This window comes from Diabrotica virgifera, chromosome 4 (assembly GCF_917563875.1).
Source record: "Diabrotica virgifera virgifera chromosome 4, PGI_DIABVI_V3a".
Classification (NCBI taxonomy): domain Eukaryota; kingdom Metazoa; phylum Arthropoda; class Insecta; order Coleoptera; family Chrysomelidae; genus Diabrotica; species Diabrotica virgifera.
In genome coordinates this window covers 143,155,845-143,178,741 of record NC_065446.1, presented here as the reverse complement: position 1 = coordinate 143,178,741, position 22,897 = coordinate 143,155,845, and the positions used below count along the sequence as shown (strand labels likewise).

General features: G+C 32.9%; 1 protein-coding gene across 1 annotated transcript in view; it reads right to left on the bottom strand.

The window, feature by feature from the left end:
- Positions 1–22,897, bottom strand: part of LOC126883174 (uncharacterized) — a 1,224,086-nt gene that overhangs the window by 1,077,941 nt on the left and 123,248 nt on the right. Inside the window, exon 2 of the mRNA XM_050648421.1 lies at positions 13,344–13,543. Coding sequence (XP_050504378.1) covers positions 13,344–13,543 — 200 coding nt within the window. The remainder of the gene's footprint in view (positions 1–13,343; positions 13,544–22,897) is intronic.

Genomic DNA, 22,897 nt, shown 5'->3' with positions numbered 1-22,897 from the left:
AATAAGCCCATGAGGCTGCAGTGCCATCGGAGACATATGTCAGACGACCTCCAAAAAAAAAAACCTAACAATTAGTAACTGGGCATTTAGAAATGGACTTACATTATCTAAAGATAAAACTCAAGCCTGTATATTTAGTAGACAAAGGAAAAATGTCCCAGTGGAAATAAAATTAAACAATATAAATTTTCCGGTACAAAAATCTGTAAAACACCTCGGTGTCATTTTGGATTCAAAACTTCTATGGAAAGAACAAATAGAAAATATAATTAGGAAAACAGAAAAAGGAGTAAATATCTTACGAGCAGTTTCACATTCCATATGGGGAGCAGATCCCAATCTCTCTCTTTTGATATATAGAGCTTATATAAGAGCAATAATAAATTATGGATCAGTATTTTATGTGGACGCAGCCAACTGTTATCTACAAAAAATTGAAGTCGTTGTGAACAAATGTTTAAGACTGTGTTTAGGCGCTCTAAAGTCTACTCCAATAAATAATTTATTTATAGAGGGTTCTGAAATGCCTATGACAATAAGAAGATGCAAACTAGGCAGTTAATTTTTAATTAAATTACTTCATAAAGAATCCAATATAATTAAAAAAATTTATCGATTGTCAATACAAGATTTAATGAATAAATACTGGCAAAAAAAGAAATCACCTTTTATTGCAGAATGCTATAGACAATTGGCTAAGTACAAGGAAAATATTCACACTACATCAATAAACCTAAGCTATACCTATAAATTCGAAGAAACGATGAAAATAGATATAAATTTCCTTCGAGATTATTCGAAATATCCAAATCAAATAAGAAATCTAATGTTTGAAACAGACATAAAAGAATTAGTACCAAATTCATATCAAACTTATACCGACGCATCAAAAAACAAGGAGAGAACAGCCTGTGCAATATATGATCCACAAGTTAAGTATAAAAAAATGGTACAATTTAATATAAACACAAACATATATTCGGCGGAGTTAATAGGTATACTAGAATCCTTGAAGTATTGTCAACATATTATCACAAATTCAGAAATTGTTACAAAGTGTATCACAAAGTGGCAGTAAAAGCGCTTTGTCAAAAATAAAGCACCTGAAGATAACTTCCAAAGCAAATTATATTATTTTGGAAATAATGAAAAATATTAACAAATTAAATACAGATTTTAAAAAAATACGGTTATTGTGGGTTAAAGGACACAGCGGAATTATGGGTAATGAACTCGTTGATTCCTTAGCTAAACAGGCTCTAAAAGAAGGGACATATATTGATTACAAATGTACACCTGAAGAAATTAAAAATATTAGCACTCATATGTACAGGGTGTCCCCAAAAATAGTGCGTTCCTTAAAGGTATAGATAGAAGGCACAATGTAGAGCATAAAGTCTTATATCATTTTTTTCTAAATTCAGCCGTTTGACCAAAAAACGAAAATACATTTTGATATGCAAATTGAAGTCTGGCAACACCGTGGAACACAAATGCTAAAGGTTGACACATTTAAAAATAGTAGGTTTGTAGGTCATTTGTATCTGGTAGGTAGTACGTACAGTAAAAAGGTAAATATCAACCAAATGTTTACATTTTTTCACCCCGTCTTCGTCCCCCCACATCAAACAAACCAAGATATTAATAGTAGAAACGCCACATTATTAAAGCAAGGAATAATTAATTGGCAGGTAGGCACGTATATCTAGGGGTGACAATAACCCTAAATCACACCTCAAATAGTAAATAAACAAGGGGTTCCATTAGATTAAATTTCCAGTCACAGGTTCTTCTACGCCATGTTGCCAGCTCGTTTAAATTAATGAAAATAAAAATTCACTCCTATGGAGAACAATGTAATTTTTTTTCGAAACGGTTAACTTTAGAAAAAAATGTTATAGGACTTTTTTGTTCTAAATTGTGTATTATATCCACACCTTAAAGGAACGCACTATTTTCGGGGACACCCTTTATAAAATAATCTGGAGCAAAGAATTTGAGGAAATTAAAAAAGGTATGTACTATAAAGAAATTCAATGTACCGGGTGTCCCAATAAGAATGGCTCTCGGCCATATCTCAGGAACCCTTTATACTACAACTTTGGGAAAAAAATTTATAACAAAAGTTGCCCCGAGAAAAGCTTGGAAATCATTTTTATAATTGTAAGTCCACCGCTAGAGGGCGTAATTGAATATCAAAAATTAAAAAATCGAAATTTTACAAAATTTACCTAATGAAATGGCACTGGAAATTCAATCATCGTATTCTTCATACAATTCTGTGCATATTTTATTTCACAAGTTTAAGTCTACCTGTGCAAATAAGAGGTGGGGGTGAGTGCCTTGTTATGAAAAAATCGCTCTAAGTCCGGTTCTGCTTAATCCATTTTTACAAACTTGGTCTTGTTGAAAACAGCTCGATTTCGTGAATGTAATAGTTATAATTTGGAAAAGCCTGTTACGTAATATGCCGGCTAGAAGGCGCTATTTATTTTTTTTTAGAAATCTAGTTTTCTTTGGAAAATATTAAATACCAGTATGTATTTTTTTCCTGTATTACAAAATTAGACCAAATTAGCAACAGAATACCGAAAACCGCATGTCGATACCTTTTTTCTATCTCGAGATATCTTAAGAAACGTGTAAATTTTAAACATAACTGTTGCTGTCATATATGGAAATATATAGAAGCACGTAGTGTGCTATGAAAAAAAAAACAATGTGTGTGTACTTTGTACGCACGTAAGAAGTTATACTTCTATTATATGATTTAAACGAAATTAATATACTTTTTATTTATATTTTATTTATATATTAAACTAATTTATACTTACTACTTCTCAAACATTTTTATTAAAACAGTGCCAAAAATTAAAATAATAAAAGAATAAAACACACACAAACACATTAAAAATGCCACAAATGATTTCTGAACATTAATTTTCGGACATTTTTTTAACTAAATACGTATTTTCTGAAAATAAAATTATATAATAAATATACTTACAATCATAAAATGTATAAAAAAAAACAAAAAAATAAAAGTTTTTATTGGGATTCGAACCAGCTATCAGCGCGGTTGGTATATTGGGGTTCATTCGCCTTAAACGCTTCGTCACGGAGGCAACGTGTCATTATGTGCGAAGATCGACTAACTAAACGGATTAAGCTTTTGACATTTTTGAATTAAATTAAATTATTTTGATTTTGAATTGAAATGATTTAGAATTGAAAAAATACAACAAAACAGAGTAAGAAAACAATATATTAGGTGAATATTGATAGACATTTTGATGCTAATCAAATTATGTAAATAAAAGTATTACATACTATGTATTTTGGTAGGTTCAAATAGGTAGGTACCTATGATACATTTACAATTATTACGTACTGTTGCTTTTAAAAACCATTTAAATGTCACTACAATTATAAACTTTTTTGTTTCTGTCCTCACAACAATAAAACTAATATATTATATATTTGTTTACCTTCATATTGAACAATTATTTATAATTGACAGATCATTTCAACACCCAATCAGAGCCCGTATAACGACTAATACCATACTGTCGGTGTGCGCATGCGCGCAGATCAATATAAATTCACCCTCAATCTCAATCGCGCCTAAAGAAGTATAACTTCAAAAACAAAGGAACATTGTCCAGATGTCACCGTATATAATGAATCAAAACAACAATAAGACAAATAACACTATAAAATATAACAAAAAAAGAGTGTCTACTTTGTACGCGAGTAAGAAGTTATACTCCTATTATTAGTCCAGGAACTGAAGCTTTTCACCTCGCAATTTTTACAGAATGGATCGATTTGCTTGAAAATTTGAGAATAAGTAGTGGATAGTCCAAGGATCAAAATCTATATGATGTCGAAAGGCGCTTTTACCATGGGGGTGGTTGCCACCCCATCTCCGGGGTGGAAATTTTTTATTATAATTTGACCGCAAAAGTTGATAAAAACATTCATTCTAAGCAAAAAATGTTCTATACATTTTTTTGATAAAATTAATAGTTTTCGATTTATTCGCTATCGAAAGTGTTAGTTTTATATCTAAGAAATCAATGTTTTTGGTATAGATACTCATTTACAATTCACTCAATTTGTTCCGCAGAAAAAATTTTTTCAAACCAAGTTCTTGGAAATTAAATAATCTAGAATTTCATATTGAATCATTTTTTTGTATCTCTGATGCTAATCTTTCTATTCTGAACAAAATGGCATTTTTTACCAAACTACAAAAATTCGTTATTCGCTTTTGACTCCAGTTTTTTAAAACTAATCATTATAAGCCAGTCAAAAGTCTAGATCCTATTAATAGGAATCTAATAAAGAAGAATGAATAAGGCCAATGATTAAAAACACCGCTAACTTACATTATTATGCTTCCAATTGGATTTCTCTTTTCTTTTTTTCCAAAAATATATTGATTTTTTAACCGTAACCTTTTAATTTTTTATCTTAGAAAGTTTGGTGATAAATAATTTTATAGGTTTTTATGAGATCTATAAGGCTATTAATATTAAATCTTTCTAAAGTCCTTAGTCTCAAAAAGAGGTGACTTTGAAAGGGTTGGTAAAGGTGGTTTTTGCATGTTATTACAAGATTTAATTGTCAATTGCTCACTCAATTTTGACCGTAGGAAAATTTTTTGCAAACCATTTTCTTGGGAATTAAATAAACTACAATTTCATATTTAAATATTTTTTTGTATCTCTGATGCTAATCTTTCTATTCCGAAGAAAAGGGCATTTTTTACCAAACTACAAAAATTAATTATTCGCTTTTAACTCCATTTTATTAAAAACTAATAATTTTAAGCCAGCCAAACTTCTAGAACATATTAATAATACATAAATAAAGAAGGTAAAATAGGGCCAGTGACTAATGTTAATTAGGCTGGTGATAAGGGGGTTGTTTCCGATAAATTTTTTTCCGAAAAAAATAGGGACTTACATTCTTTTCATTATAAGTTATTTAATTTTTGAGCTAGAGACTTTTTTTTATTTCTAGAGATAGATATTTTTAAACACTTTAAATTAGTTTCAATGAGTTATCCTCGAAAAATGCATAGATTTCCCGTCGTTTGACTTTGAATCGACAATATTTAGCATTTGACGAAGAAGAGCTAACATAAAAAAGTATAGCTCGATTACTATTGGTTTTAAAAAAATTAAAAAAACCAGATTTGTTTATTTTTTCAAAAGGTACATTTTTATTAAGCAAAGTTGTTTTGATAAAACGAAAACTTTTTGAGTTATTAGCAGAAAACTGATTAAAAACATTAATTTTTTCGATATAAAACTAACACTTTCGATAGCGAATAAATGAAAAAGTATTGATTTTATCAAAAAAATGTATAGAACGTTTTTTGCTTAGAATAAATGTTTTTACCAACTTTTGCGGTCTAAATATAATAAAAAATTTCCACCCCGAGATGGGGTGGCAACCACCCCCATGGTAAAAGCGCCTTCTGACATCATATAGATTTTGATCCTTGGACTATCCACTACTTATTCTCAAATTTTCAAGCAAATCCATCCATTCTGTAAAAATTGCGAGGTTTTGTTCTATTCTAAGCTTCATTACTTGGACTATATTATGATTTTAACGAAATAAATATATTTTAAACAGTTTAATTTTATTTTTATTTAAATATTACACTAATTTTAATACTTAAAATAATACCAAAAAAATAGCGTTAATATGTAAATTTTTATTAATTGTTGCCTCCGCGCATTTGCTTTTCTCTCGATGAATCATAGAAAATGTAAAAACGTCAGATTTTCTACACAAATTTTTAATTTTTATTTCATTATATTTTAATATCAATTATCCTATTCCCAACTAAGATAAATACATAACTGTTATTGTCACCGGTAAACTAAGTTAAGGAAGTCAAAGTGGAAACAAGTAGTGTGCTATGGAAAAAATAGAACTATTAGAAGTATTAACTTCAAGAAGTCATCATGTGTCAAATTATGTGTCAAATCAGTAAAACATAAAAATTTGTGCATTGATGGTTTGTTCCGGTTTGTTTCTATTAAATTTTATATAAAATTTATACAGAGTGAAATTCAAGATGATTCTTACAAACTAAGAAGCATTTGACATGATAGCCACATTCTTTGAATGCATAAGAAATGCAACTGTTGCGGCTAGAATATATGCAATGAAATATCCCCAAAGACGTCACCCCAGTAGTAGAGTTTTTTATATTTTGTTTTGATTTATTATATACGGTGATATCTGGAAAATGTTTCTTTGTTTTTTTCAATAGCACACTGCTTGCTTCTATATATTTCCACTTATATGACAGCAACAGGTATGTTTAAAATTTACACGTTTCTTAAGATATCTCGAGATAGAAAAAAGGTATAGACATGCGGTTTTAGGTATTATGTTGCTAATTTGGTCTAATTTTGTAATACAGGAAAAAAATACATACTTGTATTTAATATTTTCCAAAGAAAACTAGATTTCTAAAAAGAAAATAAATAGCGCCTCCTAGCCGGCATATTACGTAATAGGCTGTTTTCAAATTATAACTATTACATTGACGAAAAAGAGCTGTTTTCAACAAGACCAAGTTTGCAAAAATCGATTAAGCATAACCGGACTTACAGCGATTTTTTCATAACAAGGTTCCCACTCACCCCCACCTCTTATTTGCACAGGTAGACTTAAACTTATGAAATAAAATATGCGCAGAATTTTATAAGGAATACGATAATCGGATTTCCAGTGCCCTTTCATTAGGCAAATTTTGTAAAATTTCGATTTTTTAATATTTTATATTCAATTACGCCCTCTAGCGGTGGACTTACAATTATGAAAATAATTTGCAGGCTTTTCTCGAGGCAACTTTTCTTATAAAATTTTTTTTCCCAAAGCTGTACTATAAACGGTTCCTGAGATATGGCCGAGAGCCATTCTTATTGGGACACCCGGTACAATACCATCAAGACCATGGTTTGCAATGACAACTCTTCCAAAATACGCAGTGAGACAAATATGCCGTTTAAGATTTAACCATGCATTGATTCCAACATATATCTACATAAAATTCATTTAAGAGACAATCCATATTGTCAATGTGGAGAAATAGGTGATGCTGAACATATGATTTTAAATTGCCCTCTAATACAAATAAATATAAATATGTTTATAAGTAAATTATACAGTTGTAAAAATATAACACACCCAATAAATTTAACATATATATTATCACAAATTAATAATACAGAATTAATGCAATTATTTATAGAACATATTAAAAATATAAAAATCAAATTACAAACTAACTAACGTAAAGACCGAAATTAAAATCTATTGTAATATAAGTAAACCTGTGTTTTTGCCTGATGTGGTATTCCCACTGACCAGTGGTCATTCCTTATAAAGTATGTAGAATAAGTAGGATAGAAAATGTTAAGTAGCTAGGTATGGGAAAATATATTGTAAAATAAATGAAGGGCCCGTAGTCATACAACTCCAAAGAAAAAAAATATTTTTTTGCAAGTTTTCAGCAAAGTAAAAATCTTGGCTCTCCGTTAAGTTTATTACAAATTTATTATTTCATTTCACTTTACACTTTCACTTCTTGTGCACCCCTTCTAGCAAGCCCTTCTTTCCACAAAATGCAATATGGAGTATTAGTTGAAGCAGAGTGGATTCCCTCATTGTAAATACTTAATTGTCTTTTGTAATAAACTGTATTCGTTGAAAGTTTTGGTAATCCTATATACTTTTTCCATATTATATGACAGAGTATCCAGAGTAGGATTAGTTGTTGCTTCTTTAAAATTTATCTGCATTTGATTTCTAGCATCTTCCGCCTTTTTCAGATGATTTCAGATGATTATCATATCAACAAAGTTTCTTTTTCATATTCGTCTTGTGTATTTTTAATTTTTGCGGAGTACATGTCACAACTGTTACATGTGTCTTTTATTGGAGGTTTGCGTTTGAGATTAAAATGCATGTAAAAATATTTCGGTAAGATTAAAAACTAACCTTTGGACCATTTTCTTCTAGATAAAGTTCATACATTTTTTTGTGTGAAATCGTATGGCAAAAATTTTGCTTCTGTTTCCGACCGAGAATAGTGAGAAATATAAGTATAGGAAATCTCTTTATATTATGCTCAATTATTTGGGTTTTTGTTTCTTCGGGTATTGGTAAACAACATGTAAGGAGCTTTAAATGGCTATGATTGAGGTATGGATCACTTTTCCTCAAAGGGACATTCAAAACGTGATCCGTTCTATACCAAATCGAATGAGTGTCATTCAGTATCATGGTGGCCAAATAAATTATTGAGACAAGTGATGAGTGAGTGCCTTTTCTTGGTTCCATTGTTCAATTATTTTTATAACTGTAACTGTAATGGTATGTCGAAAGTTTCAATAGATTTATTATTATTTCAAATTTTTCCTTGTTTTCATTTGTTACTAATGATAATGTCGGGTTAGGTTCTGCAATAGTCTAAGAGCTGGGAGCGAATTTTGTGCGTGATAAGTAATATGGAAAAATTATACGGGGACATGTTGAATTAGTTGTGTACATGACTTTCCCCAACGGGCGGAAACCAGAGTGGGGGACGAGGAAGTTATAAGGGGTCAAAGTCGTGGTTTCTATTATTATTATTGTGACGCTCATGATCGAGATAGTGCACCAAAATTTGGGAATAAGTAGGTCATGACGTAACTAAGTAAAATCTCCAGGGCCGGAACGCTGCTTGGGGTACAAAGGGGCGGTAGGTAGGTATGAGTATAAAAATATAAGGGGTATTTTTGCCATTCGTGATCGGGATAATGCACCAAAATTTGGGAATAAGTATACCATAACGTATCTAAGTAAAATCCCCAGAGCCGGAAACCAGAGTGGTGAACGAGGGTAGTTATAAGGAGTAAAAGTCGCTGTTTTTATTTTTTTTTTGTAACGCTCATGACGGAAATTGTGCACCAAAACTTGGGAATAAGTAGGTCATGGCGTAACTAAGTAAAATCTTCAGTGGCGGAACGCTGCGTGGCCGACAAGGGGGTGGGGGCAGGGGTGAATATAAAAATTATAAGGGGTTTTTTGTGACGTACCTGGTCGAGATAGTGCACCAAAATTTGGGAATAAGTAGACCATGAGATACCTAAGTAAAATCCGCAGAGCCGGAAACCAGATTGTCGGACGAGGGTAGTTATAAGGGGTAAAAGTCGCGGTTTTTATTACTTTTTTGTAACGCTCATGACGCTTTTGTCCCACCAAAATTTGGGAATAAGTAGGTCATGACGTAACTAAGTAAAATCTCCAGGGGCGGAACGCTGCTTGCGGTACAAAGGGGTGGTAGGCAGGTATGAGTATAAAAATATAAGGGGTATTTTTGCCCTTCGTGATCGAGATAGTGCACCAAAATTTGGGAATAAGTAGATCATGACATAACTATGTAAAATCTCCAGAGGCGGAATCCTGCGTGGGGGACAAATGTTGTGCTGCGTCACAGAAAAAATAATACAAACTGCGAATTTGACCCCTTAAAACTAGCCTCATCCCAAACTCTGGTTTCCGGCTCTGGGGATTTTACTTAGTTACATCATGTTCTACTTATTCCCAAATTTTGGTGCATATGTCGATCACGAACGGCAAGAAAAACCCCTTATATTTTTATACTGACCCCTCCCTATCACCCCTTTGTACCCCAAGCAGCGTCCTGCCCCTGGAAATTTTACTTAGTTACGTCATGACCTATTTATTCCCAAATGTTGGTGCTTTATTTCTATGATGAACGTCACAAAAATTATAATAAAAACCGCGACTTTTACCCATTATAACTATCCACGTCCACCACTCTGGTTTCCGGTTCTGGGAATTTTACTTAGTTATGTTATGGTCTACTCATTACCAAATTTTGGTGCACTATCTCAATCACGAACGTCACAGAAAGCCCCTTATAATTTTTATATTCACCCCTGCCCCCACCTCTTTGTCGGTCACTCAGCCTTCCCCCCTGGACATTTTACTTAGTTGCGTCATGACCTACTTATTCCCAAATTTTGGTGCACTATCTCGATCATGAGGGTCACAAAAGAAAATAATAAAAACCGCGAATTTGACCCCTTATAACTACCCTTGTCCCCCACTCTGGTTTCCCTCCGTTGGGGAAAATCATGTACACAACTAATTCAACATATACCCGTATAGTTTTTCCATATTACTTATCACTAGACTTAGGCAAATATGCAAATAAAAAAGTATGAAATATGTGCATAAATATGCAGTATTTTACCCAAAAATATGCATTTTTTCTAGAAAATATGCATGTAATAAAAACAATATTCACAACGTTTTTCTATTTATAATCTTCACATGTTTTATTAATTAACAAATGTATTTTACAAACCAAGCTTATGTAATTAAATATTCAAGTATTTTAACAAATAAATGATATTATTTCAAATTGTGGTAACAATAAATTATCAAATGCTGTTCAAAAATTTCAATTTTTTTCAAATTTACTATAATAGTTGGTTCTAAATTAAGTGGTTCGGAAAATGTCTCAGCTAATACTTGAACCACTTCAGAAAGGACCTGGTAACTAGTGTTTATTTCCATGGTTGCTTTAAATTTCTGGAAAATTTTCTTCCCAATATGTATTACTTTTAATGTTTTGACACAATGATACAAATTCTTTTATTAAAAATGTACTGTGTAACAATGATAATTTGGAAGATTCTAATAATTGGTTAATAGTTTTCTAAAAACTATAGTTTGCTTTTATGAATGGCATTGAACTGTTTATTTTCGCCATTTTCACAGCACAATAATTATTCACAATTACAAAGACATTTGTTCATGGATTGTTTTAAAACAAAAGTGAAATGGACCGTCAAAATAAAAATTTTTACCTAGAGATATAAACTGGCAGATGTTGGAACCCCTGTATCAAGGACAAAACGTAACAAAACTATAAAAATTTGAATACCAAACGATTATAAAGAAAATCAAATATTGAGATTTTCAAGCTATTTTTTACATTGTTACCAGAGTATAAAAAGATATATGTATTGTTATGATCTGCTTTCTATTACTTTTATAAGTATTAATTAGTATTTATTTGATTACCTAATTATTTAATTGTCGCAAATCATACATAGAAAATATTAAGAAAAAAATCTCAGGGTGCCTTTTGTCATAAAACATTTAATCAAATTATCTTAGGTTATACTTATCCTTTCTCGTAACTTCAGTATCTCTTAGTTGATACTTATCGGGATAAAATAGGAAAAGGAAATGAATAGAAATATCATAAATAAGCACATACAAATATCTTTATTATCAAAAGCAATGCTCTGTAAATTTATCAATTAAATCCTGTGGGCAGAACTGTCCAAAAGAAACTTTTACCATATAAATTAAACTAATTCAAACAAATATTTATCTCTTTGTTCTTGATATCTTTAATAAAACAAGCTAAACAAACAAATTTGGTGTTCGCAAGATTAATTATACTTCCTATTAAATTTTTTAAATGTTGGAACCTTAAATTCATATGCTTTTACGTAAAAAAACTGACTTCTGATTATAAAGAAAATATATCATATAGGCTATTGACTGACCTTTTTGATTCACACACAATGATGTCTCCTCTTGACCCAAACAGCTCCTCCTTGTTGATTATGTTAGGCTACCAATCAAAGCCCTCTCCTTTCTCAGCAAAAATCCAGCAGCATACCAGCAACTATTTCTCCAAAACACCAGCTAGGCTTCCTTTGACCAGGACTCGTTCAATAAACTCCAAATCTCTCTCCTCTCTTTCTCTCAACAATAATCTCCTGAGACCCAAATATATTTTTTACCTTGTGTCACAAATAATTTTAATAACGATAATTCTTGTAACTTACTCTCTTGGACTTTACAGAATCAAAGAGGTATTTCTTCTCGATTTGATTTGTCTCTCGTTCCACTTTTCAGCTACTCTCACTATCAACACAACCACTAGTACTTGCTTCTGTACTACTCACGAAAACTTTTGACTGCTCCTCTCGGATGCCAGTAACACAATGATTTTTTCTTTTCCAAACTGTCTCAACATTCAAACCTCCCTTTCACCATTCCAAGTTGCCAAGCCAATCAGAAACATTTCTCTCCACCTTACTCTTTTTCATTCGAAAAACCCAGTCATTCTTTCAAACAATATTTCTACTCAACTAATCACTTTTCGGATACCATTAGTTTTTCTAAAAACTAATAATTACAGCTCCCTGTGGATTCTACCTTTCACGTAACAAAACAAATGTCTTTAATTCTTCATGGAAAAACTCATTAAGAAGAAACCACCTTGCGTGAAAGCTAACTTCTAATAAATATTTACAAATTACAGGAGGTATCAAATTTATGTGCCCGCGTTATATTAAAAACATTAAATTTTTATTCTATCTTTGATTGATAAATTGATACACAATAGTATAGTTACAACCAAAATTTCAAATTATATGCACTTTATGCACATTTATATAAAAATATGCAAAACTGTAAATTTTTGCATTTTTTATGCAAAATATGCAAAATATGCAAGTTGCATATTTGCCTAAGTCTACTTATCACGCACAAAATCCGCTTCTATCTCTCCGACTACAAGAGTAACTGAACCAATACAGAATAGCTATCATTTGATATTGTTATGGTATCTGAAAATCCGAAAACCGCGCTAGCAACAAGCGGGCTCCCGAAACTCGTCTTTAATGGTCCAATATTATACCTGTTTGGAGAAGGTTTTAGATCAATTTTATTTGTATACTTCGGCTTTTGGCTGTACCTTTATTTTCTATTTGTTCAGGAAAGTTCTGGATTTATTTCCTTAGGCATATTATAACAGACAATTTGAATGCATGAGTTTAGTTTTTTAATTTACGCGTGTCGTGGCAAATAAATTGTAAATTATATACGTACATTATATGTGTTAGTTTTAAAGGTTTTAGTATATTATAAGATATTGTTAATATTAAATGTATTAAATAATAAGTGTGTGTAATTAAAAGAATATAAATTAAGTGTCTTTATTTAAATGTAAGTGTTAAAAATAATAAAATCATTAATTTAGTAAAAATATAACTTTGATAAAATTGAAAATGTAATTTTTTTAATTTTATGGGTGGCTTTCCTCTTAATTTAGTTTGGACCTGGTATTAACACTTTCATATTCTCTTAACCCCTTAACTACCGTAAAGTACACAACTGTCAGTAAACAATATTTATCTAAATTAACGCACCACAAATACGTCTGCTTTGTTAATTTCGATTTCTTAATAGATATAAACGTGTAAACCAAGACTTACCATCATAAGAGGTTCTTCGTGCGAAACATGCAGCGTGGGCGTCCCAGGAGGTCCTGCAGCCGACGTGGCCCATTCCGCAGAGCTAACCCTGCGAGCGCTCGGTCGCGGCAACATCGGGGAAGCCCCGATAGAGCGGTCCCTACTCGCCGCTTCCCGCATCGCCTTTCGCAAGCGAGCTTCTTTCGGGTTGTACACGTAATCTGGAAAAGAAAGAAGGAGAAAAGAAATAAGTGCAGTTAATCGATATCGTGAAATATACGTGGGATTAGGTATTCTTATTGGTGCAGTAGAGACATGTGAATTTTAATAAATAATTTTGCTGGTTTGGCACGAGATTTATTTGTGAATTAGGAAAGGCCTTTGCATCGGAATTTAGTGGATTAGGAATTGAAATGAAAGAGATCATTAATAACGGTAAACTGAATGCCAAAATACTTAAAAGTCTTCGATTCAGCCAAATCGTTTCGTTTCTTTTTTTGGTAACAATGTTTTATTATTATACAAAAAATAGTACCTATCATTTATATCATTTTAACTGTATAATATTTCTGAAGTCCAAGAAGTGAATTAAAAAAATAGTACCATTTATACCTACAGTTTTAAAGTATGCTAAATTGGCTGAAGTTACTATTAGACAAGGCGAAAACGGCGGGTTCTTTTGGAGCAAATATTCCCAAGAGATTTTTTTTGCATAATCACATTCGTGAGACATTCCAGAATAAGATTTAAGAAGTCGCCCACGTGAAAATTTGTCCAATTTTTTTAACAATTTTTTTAATCATATTACAAAAAATCAATATATTTCGCCCGGATAATTTTTTTAAGTCTTTGGACTATTCTGGGTAAAAAAAATCTCTTATATTTTTTCTCTAAAATTGATCGTTTTCGAGGTAAAAGCATTTTAAAATTGAAAAAAAAGGAAAAATGGTGATTTTCAAGGCTTAATAACTCGGTTAAAGTTATTACTATTATGAAAGTCATAAAGTGACTAAATCAACGTTTATAGCCCTCCCTACAAGATCCTGAAGAAATTTTTGTCATTATTTGATTACTAAGCTCTTATTTTTAAGTAAAAATAATGAGCGCCATGCACGTATTAGGCGGCCGTCCATGATGAGTGCGAAAGAGATGTCATTCAGGCAGTCCATGGCGCGTCTCACTCGCACTCACATTTACAGCCGCGTCAATACGATCGTACCGCTCATTATAGTGCGGCAGATTCGTGCAAATATTATAAGAATTGTGCATTTAACGATAGAAGCATATAATTTGGACCACATATACTACACATATAAAGGTTCAAATTTAGATAGGAGGCCATCTCAGATTTTGCCTTTTACAAAAATGGCGGGGATTCAAAATGGCGACTATACATATGTGACTAATAGCACGAAAACTTTTGAACGAGACTTCAGATTTCAACCAAATTTCGTATATAGGTTCCCTTTTTTGATGGAATAGATCGAGGTCTTGAAACCGAAGAATAGGTATACCAGAAGTTGTGTTTTTCCTGTTTTTAATGTAAAAATATGTGGTTATTTTCAATTCTTTCACCCTGTACCTATTAATTTTTCAAAAAGTAAATACGGCCATTAAAAAGAATGTTTAAATATTTTTTAGGAAGTATTTTTAACTTTTTAGTTATGTTAATTACCATATAATAAATGCAAAACGTATCTTCACATGTACCTATATGCGGCAGATTCGTGCAAATATTATAAGAATTATTGTGCGTTTAATGGTAGAAGCATATAATTTGGACCACATATACAACACATATAGAGGTTCAAATTTAGATACGAGGCCATCTCAGTTTTTGTTCCTTTACAAAAATGGCGGGCATTCAAAATGGCGAATATACATATGTGACTAATAGCACGATAACTTTTGAACGAGATGTCAGATTTCAACCAAATCTGGTATAAAGGTTCTTATTTTGATGAATAATATCGATGTCTTGAACCGGAAGAATCGGTTTAACAAAATTTGTGTTTTTACTGTTATTTTTTATGTAAAAATATGTTATTTCTTTTTCAGTTCTTTCACCCTGTATATATTAATTTTTAAAAGAGGTAATACTCACGTTGAAAAGAGCGTAAAAATATTTTTTAGAAAATATTTTGAACTCTTTAGTTATATTAATTGCCATTTAATAAATGCATAACGTATCTTCACATGTAGGTACCTATGTGCGGCAGATTCGTGCAAATAAGAACATAAGAATTATTGTGCATTTAAATGGTAGAAGCATATAATTTTATAATTTGGACCACACATACTACACATACAAAGATTCAAATTTAGATATGATGCCATCTCAGATTTAGTGTTTTACAAAAATGGCGGGCATTCAAAATGAATCTGCCGCCCATTGGTAGATCTGAACATACGTTATGAATTTATTAAATGGTAATTAACACAACTGATAAGTTCAAAATATTTCCTAAAAAATATATTTTCACTCTTTTCAATGGCGGTATTACCTTTTTGAAAAATTTATATATACAGGGTGAAAGGACTCAAAAAGGAACAACATATTTTTACATAAAATAAAATAGTAAAAACACAAATTCTGCTAAACCGGTTTTTCCGTTTCAAGGCCTTGATATTACTCATCAAAAAATGAACCTATATACAAAATTTGGTTGAAATCTGGCGTCTCTTTAAAAAGTTATCGTGCTATTAGTCACATATGCATAGTCGCCATTTTGAATGCCCGCCATTTTTGTAAAAGGAACAAAAACTGAGATGGCCCCGTCTCTAAATTTGAACCTTTATATGTGTAGTATATGTGGTCCAAAATATATGTTTCTACCATTAAATGCTCAATAATTCTAATAATATTTACACGAATCTGCCGCATATAGGTACATGTGAAGATACGTTTTGCATTTATTAAATGGTAATTAACATAACTAAAAAGTTAAAAATATTTCCAAAAAAATATTTTTACGCTCTTTTTAATGGCGGTATTTACTTTTTTAAAAATTAATACATACAGGGTGAAAGAATTGAAAAAAACAGCATATTTTTACATAAAAACTAGGAAAAACACAACTTCTGGTAAACCGGTTCTTCTGGTTCAAGACCTTGTACATCAAAAAAAGAACCAATATACCAAATTTTGTTAAAATCTGAAGTCTCGTTCAAAAGTTATCGTGCTATTAGTCACATATGTATAGTCGCCATTTTGAATCCCCGCCATTTTTGTAAAAGTCAAAATCTGAGATGGCCTCCTATCTAAATTTGAACCTTTATATGTGTAGTATATGTGGTCCAAACTATATACTTCTATCAATAAATGCACAATTGTTTCACATATCTGCTGCACTATAAATAATAAATAAAAATAACAGCTTAGTAATAAATTAATGACACAAGTTTTTCTGGATCATAAAGGAGGGGCTTTAAATTTGATTTAGTCACTTTCTGACTTTCATAATAATAATCTTTTTTGAGTTATTAAGTCTTAAAAATGGCCATTTTCACGTTTTTAAAATTTTAAATTGCTTATAACTCAAACACGATCAACTCTAGAGAAAAATTATAAGAGATATTTTCTGTCTGGAATGGTCCGGAAAATCTAGAAAAAATTTGGCCGGGCCGAAAATATTGATTTTTGCAATTTGAATAAAAAAAATGTTAAAAAAAATGGACCACTCTTCGCGTGGGCGAAACACACACACACACACACACACACACACACACACACACACACACACACACACACACACACACACACACACACACACACACACACACACACACACTCACACACACACACACACACACACACACACACACACACACACACACACACACACACACACACACACACACACACACACACACACACACACACACACACACACACACACACACACACACACACACACACACACACACACACACACACACACACACACACACACACACACACACACACACACACACACACACACACACACACACACACACACACACACACACACACACACACACACACACACACACACACACACACACACACACACACACACACACACACACACACACACACACACACACACACACACACACACACACACACACACACACACACACACACACACACACACACACACACACACACACACACACACACACACACACACACACACACACACACACACACACACACACACACACACACACACACACACACACACACACACACACACACACACACACACACACACACACACACACACACACACACACACACACACACACACACACACACACACACACACACACACACACACACACACACACACACACACACACACACACACACACACACACACACACACACACACACACACACACACACACACACACACACACACACACACACACACACACACACACACACACACACACACACACACACACACACACACACACACACACACACACACACACACACACACACACACACACACACACACACACACATTCGCGAAGTGCATTCAATAATATGAAACGAATATTATGTAGTAGAGGTCTCAGCTTAAATCTTAGAAAACGAGTACTAAAGTGTTATGTATTTTCTGGTTTTTTTTGTATGGTGTGGCGACATGGACGCTTAATAAGCAATGTCTCAATAGATTGGAAGCATTTGAAATGATGACATATCGAAGAATGCAGAATCTCCTGGACAGACAGTATAACCAATGAAGAAGTAGTAAAAAGAATAGAGAACAGCAGGGAGATCATGGATTCCATCAAAATAAGAAAACAATATTTGGGTTATATAACACGTGGTGATAGATATGTACTTCTAAAATTAATAATGTACGGAAAGACTGAAGGAAGGCGCAGAAGAGGTAGAAGAAAAATGTCCTGGCTGAGAAGCCTCAGAGAATGGTTTGGATGCCGCTCAACTGAGCTCTTTCGGCTGTACTGTCAAAAGTTAGAATAGCAATGATGATTGCCAATCTTCGTCGCGGAGATGGTACGTTTCAGCATCTATCTGGCTTGCAAATTTTAGAAGCCTTTGAGGTGTAACCAAGAAAATGGACCAATAAGTTTTCAATTTAAAAATCTTTTAGTAATATTCTAATATTTTTAAATATTATTAATATTTCTATTAGGATTGAAAACTACTTCATCTTTCAATAGCCAGATGACGCTAGTCACCTAGTCCATTCTGGAATAGCAGGCCTACGTTCTCTTCGATGAGACTCCAACAAGGTCCAGAGGGCTGGACTGCGCTCCGTATTCAAGTTGAAAAATAAGATTGTTTTGCCTTTGTACAAGAATTCATCTGTACTCATTAGATATCTTTTAAAAACACCCTTTAATTATCTACGCTAATTTCTTTCGGTTATTTAAATGTCATCATAAACAATTCCAACCTTCTTTCGTTACATAAACATTGCTGACCTAGATCGTGAGGTGTAATTATACATACAGCCACTATAAACACTTTTCAGGGTCGACGCTGACTTTGCACTTTTAAATATATTTATACAACCAAAACATAATAAGGGAATCCTCATTACACATTCCACATTCGTCATTCTATTTTATTAGATGTAAGATTATTCACATTAAAAGATAGTGTCATCTACACTCCGCGAGACGACGTTACGTAAGTTGCTACCAGCTTGTACTCATGCGAGTATAATAAAACAACTTCAACAGTGAAACGACTATTAATCATTCCACCCCTCGGATAAGGGTTAACCACCCTTACCGGGAGAAGATAGCCCTAGTAATCCTGGACTATCATATGGCGATCCAAGACCAGGGAAGAAACTGAAGTAAACTGGAACGAGAAATGGAAAGAAAAACGTCTATGGCTGAGGATCTGGTACCTCGACCACCCTAGAATACAGTGTGGTATGTAGAAAGGATGGAGACAGCAGGCCTGACATGGAGCTAAATGGACAATGGTATGGAGATGGAACATCGTGGGACAATGGACAATGCCAGGGAACGTGGATCGAGAACTTTTGGTGATACGAACACAAACGTTTAAAGTGGTGAGTCTATATTTTGTTCTTATGGTATTTCCACGATATTTCTTAACAAATGAATGATATAGCAGTAATGTAAGGTATATTTCTAGTATTTTTATCTATTTATTTTTAATTATCTTTATGGGTATTATTGGAATTTTTTTTTAACACATATTAAAGTTATTCACATGGCATATTACCATTATTATTTGAGGTATATATTATTTATATTATTTATTACGAGGGTACATTTTTGCAATTTTTTTTATGATTTTAATATTTGCTATCGTAAATATACACTATCAATATAAATATACGATATAAATATATAACAAATATACGCTATATACATAATACATTTACATTATTATTCTAACTACTTATTTACAAGGGTTAATATAACGTTATTTATTTTTGAACTATTATTTATTATTATTGCAATTTTTTTTTACATATTTTTACCATATATTGACGTATTATTTTATCTCGTTCTTTTTTACTATATATCTATATACCACATATCTATATACACCGTAAGACTATCGAATTTATATTTTCGCTAAGAAGTGCAGGAACTGAGGATAGAAAATTATGTATAAATGAGTAGCAACAAAGTTACTTGGGAAGATTTTGTCAAAATAGTTGAGGAACTTGCACAAGAAGTAGGAAGACAGAGCAGAAGGGTCTTAAAGAAAAAAGTACCGAAATCTAAGGACATACAAGAAGAAGTAACGACACAGCTAATTAAATCCTATAACAAGTTCACGCACTTAACTAAGAAAAACTGGGAAGCACTTTCGGACAAACAGAGGGAAGCGTGCAACAAATATTTTGGAAAAATCAGAGACAAAGTTATACGCTCATTTCAAGCAGTAAATGTAAGAACAGTGGTTCCAAATTCAATACATCAACCAATCGATGAGGAAGTTGAAGAGGAACAAAGCGACGAGGAAGTAGAAGAAGGAAAAAGCGACGAGGAAGTAGAAGAAGAAATAATTAACGACGAAATAAAAGAGGAAAAAGGTGACATAAAACAAGATATAACAATATTAAACATGGCTCTGACAATCAATGATTTTTGAATATCGCAAGCAAGATATTGCCCAACGAGTTCGATGGAAGCGCAGGGAAATTACAACCATTTTTAGACGCATTAGAACTACTTGGAAAATTGGCAGAAGGTCATGAAGACACAGCTGTAACGCTAATAAAAACGCGACTCGCCAATAAGGCTAGGAACCTAATAACCACAGAAGATACGATTCCACGGATAGCTGAAGCACTGAAGAAAGAACTAAGAGGTGATAGTCCGAAGAATTTAATAGCCAAATTAGCCAAGAAAAGGCAAGGGCATAGAGATGCAGCAGTGTACGCATCTGAAGTGGAAGAGTTAGCAGAACAATTAAAAGTAGCATACATAGCGGAAGGAATGCCACTGGAGTTAGCGAAGAAATATACGACGGAAACAGTAGTAACAACAATGAAACGAAACGTTAATGCAGAGAAAGCTAAGCTAATACTGGAAGCAGGTAACTTTACATCACCGCAGGAAGTAGTATCTAAATTTTTATCGATCGATACGACTGAAGAAAATGCACAAGGAAGAGTCTTAAATTATAGGACAAACTACGAGAATAGGAGAGGACAGCAGCAATACAGAAGAGGATACCATAACAAATATGACAGAGGAAGAAGAAATAACTTCGGACAACGGAACGAAGGAGAAGCAACGGACAATCAACGAAATTATTCGAACAGAAGATACAGACAATTTAACAATCAAACATACAGAGGAAACCAGAGAGGAGGACGTAACAGGAACGTAAGGTTACTAGAGATAGAGGACAGTCAAGAAGAACAAGAAAACCAGCAGTTGGGGTTTTGAATGAACAAGAAGTTGGAAGCACACAGGCAGAAATAAAATATAACATTTACAACTTCGACCTGAACCTAACGAACTTTGTACGAATGAAAACAGGAATCCTTGAAAACACAAGCACCTTTATCATAGACACAGGAGCTGATATTTCAATACTAAAACGTTCACAAGATTTTATGAAGAAACAGGTGAAACCAAACACAAAGGCGAAAATAAAAGGAGTCACTAAAGGAGAGTTGCAAACAATGGGAGAAGTTGAGACAACACTAGAAGTAAAAGGAACTCGATTAGAACACATCTTTCAATTGGTAGAACCTAACTTTCCAATTCCAACAGACGGAATCATTGGGAGAGACTTTATTTCTAACTTTCAATGTATACTGTACTACGCAAACCTTAAAATGCACATTAAAGAGGACAACGATTGTTACATTAGTACGAAAATTCTGGATAATATAGATAATGACACCATAAAAATACCACCCCGATGTGAAATTTACAGAATAGTCAAAATTTTTCAAACGCTAAGGAACGACAGGATAGTGGAGCAACAAGAAATACAACCAGGAATATTCATAGCAAGAGCAATTATTTCAAGTAATAATCCATACATCAAAATTTTGAACACAACATACGAAACAGTAAATGTAGAGGCAAGCACAATCAGGACGTTGGACATTAAACTATTCAATATATATAGACTAGTCAACGACCGCACTGATAGGAAAAAAGAATTACGAGAATCACTGAAATTAGACATACCAGAATATATACGAGATAACTTAGTATCCTTATGCGAAGAATATGCAGACATATTCGCCCTAAGGCATGATATGTTAAACTGTAACAATTTCTACGAACAGAAACTAAGAGTTAAAGACCAAACTCCGGTATATATCAAGAATTATAGGACATCTCATGCGCAAACAGAGGAATTAAATCGACAAGTACAAAAACTAAGAGACCAAGGAATCATAGAACCATCTACATCCGAGTACAACAGCCCAGTAGTACTGGTACCGAAAAAAGCTATAGATGGAGGAAAAGCATGGAGATTATGCATAGATTTTAGACAATTGAACAAGAAGATAGTTACAGACAAATTCCCATTACCAAGAATAGATTCGATATTAGATCAACTAGGAAGAGCAAAATGGTTTTCAGTTATAGATTTAATGTCAGGTTTTCATCAAATACCATTAGAAAAGTCATCGAGAAAATACACATCGTTTAGCACGGAAAACGGAGCATTTCAATTTACCAGATTACCTTTTGGATTAAATGTAAGCCCGAATAGCTTTTCAAGAATGATGTCAATAGCATTTTCAGGATTAACACCAGACAAAGCATTTCTTTACATGGACGATATCGTAGTAATTGGAATATCTGAAAAACATCACCTAGACAACCTGAAAAAGACATTTGAGACATGTCGAAAATTCAATTTGAAACTTAACCCAGGAAAATGTAAATTTTTTAGAAGGGAAGTAACATATTTAGGGCATGATCTTTCTCAAGAGGGAGTATCACCCGACAAAGCGAAGTATGCAGCACTTGAACAATATCCGACACCTAAGACAGCGGAAGAAACAAAGAGATTTGTAGCATTTTGCAACTATTATAGACGTTTTATTAAAAATTTTGCGGAAATATGCAGACCACTCAACAGA